We start from the raw sequence: 12,789 nt of genomic DNA, 5'->3' as shown, positions 1-12,789 counted from the left end.
ATGGTTGTGGTTCTAAAGATTACAAGTATTAGGAGAAAGAAATAAGTTGTAAAAATTATCTTCAGCTTGCAGCTTGCTTTACAAAGGTTTTAAATGCACTTTCTTTGCTAAATTTATCTAAAGAGTTTCTGACCCACTCTTTTTCATGTACAGTCACCAATCTAATAATAATAATATAATAACAATAACAACTTTTAGATGGGATCAATAAGGCCATTGCTTTCCACTTAAGAACTCTAATAGAACCTTAATATTAATAAGCAAACACTTTCAGAGGTAGTGTTTCTAGGCTTAGGCAATCAGAGGAGAACTTAGTTTGTACTCCAGATAAATGCTTGAGCTCCCTATGCTTCAATATTACTGCAGATTTAAAGTCCAAGGATGTGTTTGAAACAACGTACCCTGAGACAGAAAATCCATTGGTACAGAACCAATCCTGTTCTTCAGTGTTTACGTGGTTTCTCAAAGCCATATTACAGTATAATCCAAGGCACAAATCTCCTGGGTCCCCATTCACAGAAACTAGAAGCACTATTTGGTACATGACCGTTTGTGCTGACAAGGATTTTAAGGCTTTTGTGCAAGAATCAGATTTGTGGTGAGCAGCTCTGCAGCAGCTTGATATCCAAACTCTCCAGGCTATCATGAAAAACCTTCAAACTCAATGCCATTAGTAGATGAACCTTGGGATTAAAGGTAAACTTGAAGCTGCCAGATTTTGCAGCTTTCTATATGGCGGTTGCGCTGCCCTATCTAGTTATCCCAGAATAAAATTAACATTTCCTTTTCAGAGTCCTTAATTAGTAATATTTATTTTCTTTCATTAGGTGTAGGCAGAATGGAAATCTTGGAAAAAGATTGGCTTCTGTAATTAAAAGGACTTCCTAAGTGGCACTACTTTGGAAGGAGTTTAATCTTTGTTATGGTGGTGCCCATGCATATATGTGCCCAACAGGAAGACTGGGCAATGGAAACAGAATTACCACCACCAACATGCCTTCCACTGAGCAGACATCCAACATCAATGTCATCTTCCAGAATCAGTGCCTATTTTCATAAGGTTTTCCAAATTTTCCTTAGACAATAACCTGGGTAGAGTGCAAGCAAATTACCTAGCTCCCTGCACTCTTTGAAAACATCCCTCTTGCATTCCAGGCTTCAATTTGCTATCACCTCATCAAAACAAGCTGTCCAAACAGCTTGAAAAACATACAGCAGACAAAGCAGCTTGCTGAAAGTGAGTTGCCTTTCCTCCCAGGTCCAGTAGTGCATGATTATGAAGAGAAAATAATATAAGACAATAAAGGCACGCTAATACTGTGAAAACATGTTATCACCAAATACTTCCATAACACACAAAAAATAACAAAACAATCACAGGGCTATTTGCTGTCCAGCTACAGCTCCTTTCTGTGGCTTCCTTAGGCAAGGAAGCGGGATTAAAAAAAGAAACTGGATGCTATTGCGTTGGTGCATAGGGCCCATATCAACTGCTATCAACTCCCCTATTTTCTTTTAATTTGCAGGGGTTGCTGGAAGATCTGGAGTGTCAAAAAACAGCTACAACCCTCAGAGCCCAGCTTGCAGGATTTGCCCCTGTGGCCCGCTAGACTTGTATCAAAGCCACTACAGACCTGCTCTGCCTCTGTACTTTGTACCTAAAATCCCGCATTAGGCACAGCTCAGCTGGAGCTGAAAACAAGGTTACAGATGCATAAATTTGGGGCATTTTGTATATTTTGATAATGCAGTTTTCCTGTGCTAACAGTGCAGTGATACATCACTGCTCATAAATCTTCACCTGAAGGCAGATGAGGAATAGGAATGAGAGCAGCAACAAAAAAATCCCAGCCCTGCTAACTTCATGGAAGAAAGAGATAAGGTCCAAAGAGGAAATAGGAAATTGTCAACTTAAACCTAGAAGCTGTAAGAATTTCCTAGTAAAGGATGGTCTCACCCCATGATTTGGTTTCACTGTAGTAATCTTTTGGCTCTCAGGACCATCTGACCCCAGGCACATGGATCCAAGGAGTGTTACGGTGCCATGCCATTCTCAGAGTCTACTGTGCTCACCAGGAGGGTGAGATGGGGTGATCACTCTGCAGTTGCATCTAGCATGTTGTTCCCAGCCTATCCCCAATCTACAGTAGGAATTTGGGGTGGAATTTGACCAGAATGATACCTGATACCTTATTCAGCTTTGAAATGGCTAATGCATTGAAATAAAACTGTTTTACTATCATCCTGTGTGTGTTAGGCACTGCCACTTCTTTTTTACAAATCCTCATGTTTGTCACCAAATGGCTTAAAAAGCAACAAAGGGTTATAACTGACTCGACCGTAGATGTCACGAGGCCTCACCATTGCACCTTCTCCTCCTGTTAGCTCCAGCTATTGCCAGATCACTGTCAACCCACTCATACACAATAATACCCCATTACAGTTGGAATGGTTTGTTAAACTTTATAGCACTTAGAAATGCTCCCGAGGCACCAAAAATGTCTCGATTCAGAATTGAACATATAATACCTGCCAAATTTGCAGGTTTGAAACCACTTCCAATAAGAATTAAAAAGGCCCTCTTCACAGCTGAAATAGGGCTATCAATACTTGACTTGTCTGCCCATGTGAAATAGCGGGTTCTTTTCTCTGACGTCGCAATTTAGTTTAAAATAGCTATGATGATGACAGGGTACATGTGAGTGATAAAACCATAAAGATGACAGTCTAATCTTACAAAGATGACCGATCACTGATAAAAGATTAAGTCACACAACATTTGAAAAACCAGATTATCTGTCTGCTAGGATAGTGTCTGTGTACACCTCCTGCTGAGCCATGCTGAGATGCCAACGACGTAACAAAGATGCTACTTCTTAAAAACCAGAAATGCTTCACAGACTTTTTCAAACCATTGGGATAAAAGCAAGAAAGCAAGTAAGAAAAAAGGCTGTGATCTTATACTGAGCTTTTCTTGTCAAACATTCATTTTTCAGGCTAGCAAAGTATTTAGATGTACAGCATATAAATAATTTAGAGACACTATAAAAAGGTCTAAATTAGCCAATTCTGCCCTATAATTAGCACTCGCAGCAATGCTGGCAATGGGTGGGTGATTATTAAACACCTTTTATTATCGGTTTTATGTAGTACTATAAAAAATGAAAATTATACTTACAAGAATTATTAGACATGCTGGTCCTATAAAACTCCATATAAAGTTATTCTTTGTGCTGAGCCAACATCTGAAAAGTAAACAGCAGAAAACTCCTTGAAATGTGCAATTGTGACTATTGCAACCTTATGATTTGAACACAGAAACAGTGACTTACACTTCCGTGGTGCCATAGTACTTGTATCCCAGTGCAGCGGAGATTCCAACAACCACAGCTGGACTGACGTAGCCAAAGACATAGAAATTCTTGTGCAAGAAACCCTTGTTGTAGATGACGCCCACAACTATAAGGTAGAGGTGAATACCTTCAATGCACATCCATGCAAAAGCAGCTAGAAGGAAATAATGGAGTAATCCAGCAGTAATTGAACAGAAGAGCTAGAAATCCAATCAGAGAAAGCAAGAGTCATAATTTGATTAATATGTCTCTGTTAATATAACAACATATGCACAGCAACCTAGGAACTAAAGTGGTGGTCCAGCAGCCCAGTTGTAATGCTGAGTGACAAGAACTTGGCCTGCACCCACAAGCATACTTGTTCATTAGTGTTTTGTGTAGCCACTGGTAAAATAAAGAGACTACATTCAACTGTTAAAATTGGTGCACGGTCTCCCAGAAAAACTGTATGAACAAATTGACAAAGTTGGTGTCATAGTTACAGCTGAGTAGCCTATATGCTTTCCTGATCTAAACAAAGTTCATTTTTATGATTTTGATAACAAGTTAATTAGGCATCACAAGGAATTATTTCTGAAATAAACTTTTGTTAATACAAAGCATTTGTAAAATGATGTTTCTCAATCAATCAATACTGGAGTGCTACTTCAGGGATAGCAGCTCATATTTTTTCAAGTAATTTTAAATCTGATTCAGCTACTTATAGTAGGGGTATTTTGATAATTTATGCATAACCTAATTTCCTAAAATTAATCTGAGATGCAAAAATCAACAGCCCAGCTTGTATGAGAAGCAACAGGGACAGGTCAAGACCTCACATGTAGAGCGGGAAGGGGTCCTCCAGCCAGCAGTGCAGTATCTTAAATGCCAGCTTGGGACTGCAGCCCAGCCTGGCTTTTAGGGGAGACTGTCACCCGGACAGCCACCAGCGTGGCTTTGTGCAGCACCCAAACACATGTGAAAAGTAAAAATGCTAACCACATTGGGACCAAAGTCTCAGCCAAGGTGACAAAGTTCAAATGAAACCCATGGAGCAAAGTCAATACACACCAGCTCAGATGAAGACCCTGCTTCTTTAAAATGACCATTTGGTATCTCCTGTCACTAGACTGGGAAGTCAACGTCACTAGAATATTCATGCTGATGCATCTTATACTGTATATTTACAACACAAAATCAAGGTACAAGTGACAGCTACCCACCTTATTGTTGTTCATGTTAATTCCAATCAGAAAAATCAGTTCTGCCAGGAAAAGGCTGCAGCAGAGGTTTTTGTGAATTGTCGTTCTAGTGCTCTGAATTTCACTGAAGAACCAGAATGTAAAAATGCACATGGAGAGGCAAATCAACGAAATAATTATTCCTAGCTGAGTGATTCTTGTAAGAATGTTATAATTTGTAACACCCTGGGGGAAAATTATAATATAATATTTAAAAGAATAGCTTTGCACCTTCTCAAGAAAGACTTTATTCTATAATACAGTTCTTTTCGTCTTTTCTACAAAATATTAATCAAAACGGTTTGTAGAGTTTCACTGCAAATGTACACTTTGGATAATCCAAAAAGTATTGTTTTTTTGTGAGACAGATGTAATTCTAGGGGAAATTAGTAATGAACTGTATATATTCCTGCTCCGGCATTTTCTGATATTTCTTAACAAAACTTTTTTTATTAACATCAGTGTCTCCTAATATGATTTTAAAAATCAGATCATTTTAGTGAATGACAAATACACTGGCAGTAGGACATATATTAATATGACATGAACATTTTCTAATATAAAAGGACTTATCACAGCAGTGACTTAGATAAGCAAAATTGAATAACCGTCTGACTAAATTTGCAACATGATCAAAACTAGACTCTGAAATAACGATCACTTCAAACAGATGCTATTGCAGATATGTAACATGACCATTCTCCGAAAGAACACAGGCTATTTTCATATTGGATGAGAATATGTTCTGTATAGGAATACACTTTACATTTGCTGCTTGATATTTGCACAAAACATCTCTGAAATACATGACTGTGCATCAGCATAAAGATAGTATTCAGCTGACCATAAAATGCATCTAAGTATTATTTTTTGTAAATAAAGGACCAGAGATTATTCTCCTCCCAGCCTTCTTTTCAAAATAACTGTGTAAGTACCTGCAAAGGTTTTAAATTTGAACTGAAGACTTAGAATGCTATTTAGCAACCAGGAAACAGTCTCTATCAGCATGAAATTCACAGTGTGAGAGAAATCTCTCAATACAGTATATTCATGCTAATGTTCTGCTTGCTGTCAGTCCTGATACCTTATAAAGCTGCCTCCTAAGGCAGGACCTGAGCTCCTGCAGATCCCCACATAGACCCCAGAAATCTATGGGGCCTCTTAATATAAGAAGGACATAAATTGAGTGGTCATTCTCACTCACAATTTTGTGCTGGTCATGAGTGTCCATGGTTAATAGTCATAAACTTCAAATTGATTATGCTGTTTCAAACTCTCAGGAGAGAATTTAAAACAGATGTTTAGATGCCAAGGTTAGACAAATGGGTGGCAAAGTTTTGTGAGAGAGAAATCCAGGGCCATATGGTTACTGACCACCAATGAATGCCAGTTAAATCTCACAGCAGTCTTAAAGTGGGATTTAAAATTAAAAGCAATGCACCAAAAATAAGCATAACAGACTGTGTATTTGGAACAAGATACTTTGCTGCATCACTGCTCTGTAATACTGCAGAAAGGACATAAGGAAATTCAGACACATATGGGAGGAATTTTGTTTGCTCTGTGCACAATAAATTGTGTGTTTGTTGAACAAAAACAAGAGGCAACCTAAAGGGGGAAAAGCACATAAGTTGCACTGGAATAAAAACATAAGACATGGAGAGAGGAGAAAGTGTCAGGTAAAACACTACATTAAAATAGCACTTACAACAGAGCCACCTGAGGACATCAAAACAGCAAAATGAGTCAGATGATTACATTTGCATGAGATATGAGTGGAGTTGGAATGTGTCAGCTCACAGCCTTCTGTAGCCCAGTTGCCATTCATTGTGTCTGCTGAGTAGTTCCAAAATGCACATTTAATATCTTTATCCGCAGTCTGGAACAGAAACAAGATGTTTTACCGATGGCAAAAGGCAGGATATTTCCCATCAAGAGACCTTTCTTATGTTAGCCAGCACAATTCATTAAAAATTGCTTGTTACCCTTGGAAGGTTGTGAAACTAAAAGCACATTCTGCAAGGCCTATTCCAAGCAATTAAAACATGACTGGGGATGGAAGCATTTTATCCACATAGCTTACACCCCACCAAACATGTAGTCTAATCAGATTACTGAATGCTTCTGGCACTTGCAAAGGTGTTGGAATTTTTACCTACTGAAAACATTGTTATATATATACCCCTGCACCTGCTGAACATGGACTAAACCCCAAGGTTACAGCCACATTGCTTGTCCTGCTCATTTTCCCTTCCAAATGAGTAGCTCAAAAACGGAGACGTACTCTGTGCATTTTACAAAGAAATCTGGGATAAAGCCAGGGTCGTATCACACCTGCTGTATCAGGTGTGACGACAGCGATCGTTAAGACCATTAGTATTATTTATTACACTTAATCCTTACTAACACTAGTCAAAGATAAGGTCCCCACTGTACTATAGGTTGTATAAAAATATGCAAATTTATGTAAAGGTGATCTCTAGCTCAAGTATTAGAAGGCAAATAACAAATTTAAAAGCTGCATAACAAAGGTTAACACCTTGTCCCACTGCCCACCTCCCTACAGAGTAACTCTCTTGTTATGTTTCTGATAATACTTTGTGCCATGTAAGGTGTTTCTTCACATACAAGTCAGCAAACCCTAGGTAATATTGGAAGTAAAACTTAGTTTTTAATAAATGTGTTTAGATTTCAGAAATAACAAAAATTGCAGGTTCTGCTATTACCTCCTAGCTCCAGGATAACTTTTTGTGTTAACTGTGAAGCATTTCTTCACTTCTTTTAGGGTGCATGCTTAACCATCTCATAAAATTTCAGAAAAAACCCGCCTACTAAAACAGAAGAGTCAAGATCTTGTAATAATCTCTGGTTCAGGCATCTACATTTTATCCATACTATAATCCAGCAAAGATGGTATTTTTGCTCTTGCTTTAGTCCCATAGCAATATTCAGCTGTATCATATTTAGTTAATTGCACTTAGGATGTCACATTTGAGATCAATCTTATTAGAGAAATAAATGACAAACATCAGCAAACAACAGAATTATGTCTCAGTATATCACTGCAGGTATGGTTACATCGCATAAAATGATTAGCTATTTTTATGTTTTATTTGATAATAAAAAACCCCTTACCTTGGCATACTTTAAGGTAAATGTTATTTTCTCGAGCTCATAGAGTGTAGGTGGATTTGAGCTAATTGCAACAGCTATAACTGATGAGCTTACTGTCTGTCTCTGCTCTGAAGTATCTTTCGAGGAGCGGTTTTTAGGCGATGAAAGCAAAGAACCAATATTGCTATACCGCAGAAAGACAACTGCAACAGTGCCTATCAATCAAACAGACCATGTTTAGTAGTTTGTGCGGTTTTTTATAGAAGAACAAAATTGAAGACATTAAGGAAACAATAAACAATAGACATTATTACGGCTATTGCATAAAATATGCAAAACAGATGGAATCTTTGTGGAATACTTATAAAAATGTTTTAGAGACAATGAAATATAGCTTTATTTAAAACAACATAACTGCCATTAGAAATAAAAATGTGTGTTCGCATTGGAAATGCTAATTAGGTACATGAATATATATTTTTTTCTAGAGTAATATATGCTTGCTGCTGCTCTGCAATTGGCTACACATGTGGTGTTAGGTCTCATAAACTCAAAAGGCTCAGACCTGAACTAAATCCTAGGCCTCTCTGAAGCATCTGGGGGGCTTTGACTTCCATTACAGTGGAGCCAGGATGGAAGACACGTAGGGAGAAAGAAAGCAAAAGGTATTTCTGGACACAGTGCTGATCTGAAGGAAACGTCATGATTTTTCTCCCTGAGATAAACCACATGTTTAGCTACTGATAGGTGGTGAGATCCAGACTAGCTGGAAGACTAACATTTAAAAAATCTTTTCTATATTTATTAGGTTAATTGATTTAATTCCAGACCTGTTTAAACACGTTTATTTATTTTTAGTGGTGACAGTAGTTGTAAGCCATTTCTGAAGCACTCTGAGGTCCAAGCCAAGATCTGGGACTCGCCGGTTTTAGAACTGAACAATACATGTCCTTGCTCCAGTGAGTTACTCCCTAAACAGAGAAGATGCACCCATTTTTGGAGGAGTAACATGGAGTTTAAGGGGCCGGCCCAAAGTCACACAGCAGGTCTATGGCTGAGAAAAGGATAAAGCTCTGGTCCCAACATCCAGTGTTAAAACTCATTGGATACTCACTGCACCACTGGAAAAGTTAGAAATATTAGTCTCGAGACTATAAAGGAGTAGGAGATATGGTGAAAAAATACCTTGACTCCTCTGTAGTCAGCAGGGCTGAAGCTCAGCCTTGGCAAACTGCGTATCTGGTTATTTACTAGTGGGTACAAGTCCATGCAACATGTTTATTAACCCACCTACTCTCTAACCTTTGCTTCTTACCATTATGCTGAGATTCCTCTCTCTTCTTTGGAGAGATCTTTATGTAATCTCCCCCCGTGTATACATGAGGGTGAATGTGTTTCATGTGGTGTGAATCAAAAGCGAAAACCTTGAGTGCTGCAAAAGAAGAAAAATACTGTACAAATCACAGCTCCATTACAGTCTACCATAATTTACAGTTGGTTTAATAAATGTGCTATTGGATTGCATAATTACCATGAATTTAAAGAATATATCATTGTGCCAAATATTTCAAGAAAAATGCCATTAATATAACACGTTTGCTTAAACCTCTATGTTTTGTTATTTTCATGCATACATTTTGCTCTCATACTTTTTACTCTTTCCATGAAAAATATGGTCTTTTATTTACCTCGCATTAAATTAGGCACTGGAAAGAACAATGTAGGTTTACTTTAGGAAGAGCTATTGCTTTATTAAAAATGTGTTTCTGAAAGGGACCACAAATCACAATTATAAAAAGCAAAGCATAAAGTTCTCTACTGAACAGTAACATTTGATAAAAGCCAATTTTTGAAAAGTATATATTTTATAGTTATCTATCCATGCTACAAAATGCACATTGCACCATGAAATAATGATGTGTCTTGTCAAAAAGCAAACAAACAAGCATCACCCCTCAGGACAAAAACTACATTAGAGGACATTGAGCTCTTTACTTGCTTCATTATAGTGCTGCGTTTCAATCACCCAGGATGGGAACAAAAAAAAATAAAAATCAATCAGGTCTTTTTTAAAAAACAAACCAAAACAACAACAACCAAATCTAAAACTTGACTGTTGGAGGAATATCACTAAGCTAGACCATCTGCATTGCTTATAGCACAGCACACAAAAATAATATGAGCTATTCAACAGACCAGCTGTCAGAAAATGTTTGTCAGGACGTAAGACATAGTTTTCTGTGGCTACAGCTTTGAAAAGCTTGCAGTTCAAGAGCTTGCACCATAAATAACAGTGAGGAGAGAGGGGTAATGCTGTAGGTCTTGTCCCAAAATAGATGTGTGGGGCACATATGAGCCCTGTGGAAGATATATTTATGCTGAAAAACCATAAAAAAAATACAGTGTTTGGGTCCGATTTGGAAAAGAGCTCATACAGTTTCACATTTCAGAACAAAAGCGAGCAAAAAAATCATTGACCTTTCACCATGGAAATTCCTCCCAGTTCTCTGTATCACCTTTTTTTGTCACCTTGGTCTGATTGACATCTACCCTGCCACTGGAGGCTGCACATGAATCCTCTCTTCTCGACTTTCATGGCCTCAGCTCTGCCGCCACGAGAGCCTCTGCTTTCAGTGCTAGTGATGGGCAAATGGGGGCTTTATAGCCAGCTCTGTATCTGCTGCAGAGCCAGAGGTGCTCTGCACTAACATAAACCTGCTTCTATAGAGTTCATGTCATGGAAAATATCTGTCCCTATTTTTTCATCACTCTGGATAATTTAGTTTCAGAAAAGTGAGGGAAGAACAGGTGGTTTGACCTGCCTTGGAACTAAAGGAGGAATCTTTCTTATCAAGTCATCTTTTAAAATGGTAAACCAGTAAAAGGCACTGAAGGACTGTACTGAATCTGAAATAAGAAATCAGGTCACATACAGGTTGGGTACATTCAGAAAAATAAAGATGAAAGAGTGGCCATTGCCAAAGGAATGAGCAATGCTGTATTAGGATTTTCAAAAGCAGCTCATATTAGCCTTATTCTAGTCCCATTGAAGGAGTGGTAAAGCTGTTATTACCACAGAAAGATCAGAAGAAGTTGGTGTGAAGACACCTGCATGAAGGGAGAAGGTAGGAGAGCAAAATGCTGCAGTTGAGACTGACCAATCAATTCTCCTCCTCTGAAATTCCTCTTAAAATGAGAAATTTCTTTGAAAAGAAAGCCACTTAAATCAGACTCACTAGATATAACCCTTATTCCAAGTTCATTTACAACACCTTCACTGAACCAAAAAGAGTGAAAAATCCATATAGAGCAAATCCAAATTTCATTCCACTGTTTTTTTTTATGCATATAAGATGCATGGGATAATTTTGTGCATATAAGTTGAATCTGGATTCACTGTGACAATGTGACTATAAGGAGAGATTGAAAGAGAATCTGAAAGGACAACTTCCTACAGCCTCTTGTTTTTTCCGGGCTCTGGGCTCAAACATTCAATCTTTGAAAATTAGGATACCTACACCGAAAGTCAGATGCTAGTTATGAAACTCACAAATTAACACCTGTGTTTTTCACATAACACCGTTTCTAATCTTCATAATTGTGCTGAAAAACTCCTCAGTGTAATCCATATCTAGAGTATACCTTAGATTAATTTTCTTTATCCTACCTATATCACTCGCATTAACATCTAGCTGTGTTGTCTTTTTGAAGTTCTGCGACATGAGAAGCGTCGCTTGTTCTGCAGTATGAAGCAGCTTAGTCAGGCTCGGTCTTTGGTTATCTACAGGAAGCTCTTCCCAGACTGTAATTTTGTCTTTTTGTAAAAAATTGTTCACAGTGTTAACCAAAACCTGTAAATAAAAAAGTATTTTTAAGTGGAAGAGTCATACGTATTTGTAAAATAAGAAATAACCCCCCAACTTTAAGGCTTGATTCACTCACGTTAATGGTTGTATTAAGAAGTTCTTCATTATCAGAAGTAGAGTAACGCATGGTATCCAACGATGAATAGGATAGTGCTTCAACATATGAAATCACATCTACAGGTAAAAGCGGTCCCAAAGTATTTTTATTAATTTCTTGCAGCATCTCCAAGGGTGTTTTTAAATGATTAATCTGAAAAATACAAGAACTCGCATCTTTATGAAAGTAAAGACACATTTCTGCAAGTGAAAGTATCTCCAATGCAAATGATTGATTTCTGTGAATTAACATAGGGGCTTTTAAGGTGTGTGTGTGCATAAAATGAGGCACTATTTAAATCAGCAGGTTGACCTATAAAGTAATGGTGTTAAGCATGTCTGGTATAACGCCAACAATCAACTATGATTAAAAAACCAGTGTCATGTGCTATCATTACACATTGGTGGTTTTTTGGGTTTGTTTGCTGTTTTTTTTTCTCACAACCGCAGCTCAGTTTTATTTATCCTAGTGCTCCAAAATGAGCTGGTAAATGTTCTGCAAAAATAATTAAATATCAGTCATATGGTTACTCCGTTGACTCTTGTTAAATTTTAGCTGAAGAGGTGGGAACAGATGGGCAGTATTTGTATATTTTGTGGTTGTTTTTTTACAAATGTAGATTATAAAGCATGTAGTTTAGTGGAACTGTACTGCCTGTTTCACCTTCACTGCTTCATCTTATGAACTGCTAAATACACTTAAAACCCACTTAGTTTAAAAAAATAATAAGCTAAAAATGGTGAGATGAAGATCAAGCTTGCATGTTTTGGTCTCATGGCTGAATAGGAAAAGAATTCTTACTTCACGATACTGATATCTAATGAGATTTTATCCATCGACCTCCCCTTGACAACTGATTCTGTAAGATCCATAGTCTCTGCTGCTGAACAGTTTTTATGCAGCTTGCTTCGTCTTTGCAGCTGAATAGAACTAGAAAACAGGCTAAAAACTAGGCTAAAATCTATACCACTTTTATTTACATAAAATTGAAGTATTTTGAATTATTAGTTTGATTTAAGTTTAGTATGACTTTATATTACCAAAAATTCTCACTCTAAGATCCTGCTGTGGCCTTTACCATGTTTTTGCATGTAAATGTGGTAAGCATGTATTATATTTAAAATAATGTATTACATTGC

General features: G+C 37.5%; 1 protein-coding gene across 3 annotated transcripts in view; it reads right to left on the bottom strand.

Annotated features, from left to right (window-relative positions):
• The window catches only part of ADGRL4 (adhesion G protein-coupled receptor L4), a 76,907-nt gene that overhangs the window by 16,207 nt on the left and 47,911 nt on the right, over window positions 1–12,789 (bottom strand). For all 3 annotated transcript variants that reach the window (XM_027802698.2, XM_027802699.2, XM_005437338.4), the window contains 8 exons: window positions 11,630–11,803; window positions 11,355–11,538; window positions 9,003–9,119; window positions 7,709–7,902; window positions 6,282–6,452; window positions 4,556–4,759; window positions 3,333–3,553; window positions 3,179–3,245 (listed from right to left, as the gene is read on the bottom strand). In XM_027802698.2, coding sequence (XP_027658499.1) covers window positions 3,179–3,245; window positions 3,333–3,553; window positions 4,556–4,759; window positions 6,282–6,452; window positions 7,709–7,902; window positions 9,003–9,119; window positions 11,355–11,538; window positions 11,630–11,803 — 1,332 coding nt within the window. The remainder of the gene's footprint in view (window positions 1–3,178; window positions 3,246–3,332; window positions 3,554–4,555; window positions 4,760–6,281; window positions 6,453–7,708; window positions 7,903–9,002; window positions 9,120–11,354; window positions 11,539–11,629; window positions 11,804–12,789) is intronic.

Source organism: Falco cherrug, chromosome 12 (assembly GCF_023634085.1).
Source record: "Falco cherrug isolate bFalChe1 chromosome 12, bFalChe1.pri, whole genome shotgun sequence".
Taxonomy (NCBI): Eukaryota; Metazoa; Chordata; class Aves; order Falconiformes; family Falconidae; genus Falco; species Falco cherrug.
The sequence above is the reverse complement of the archived record's forward strand: the minus strand, read 5'-3'. Positions and strand labels throughout refer to the sequence as shown.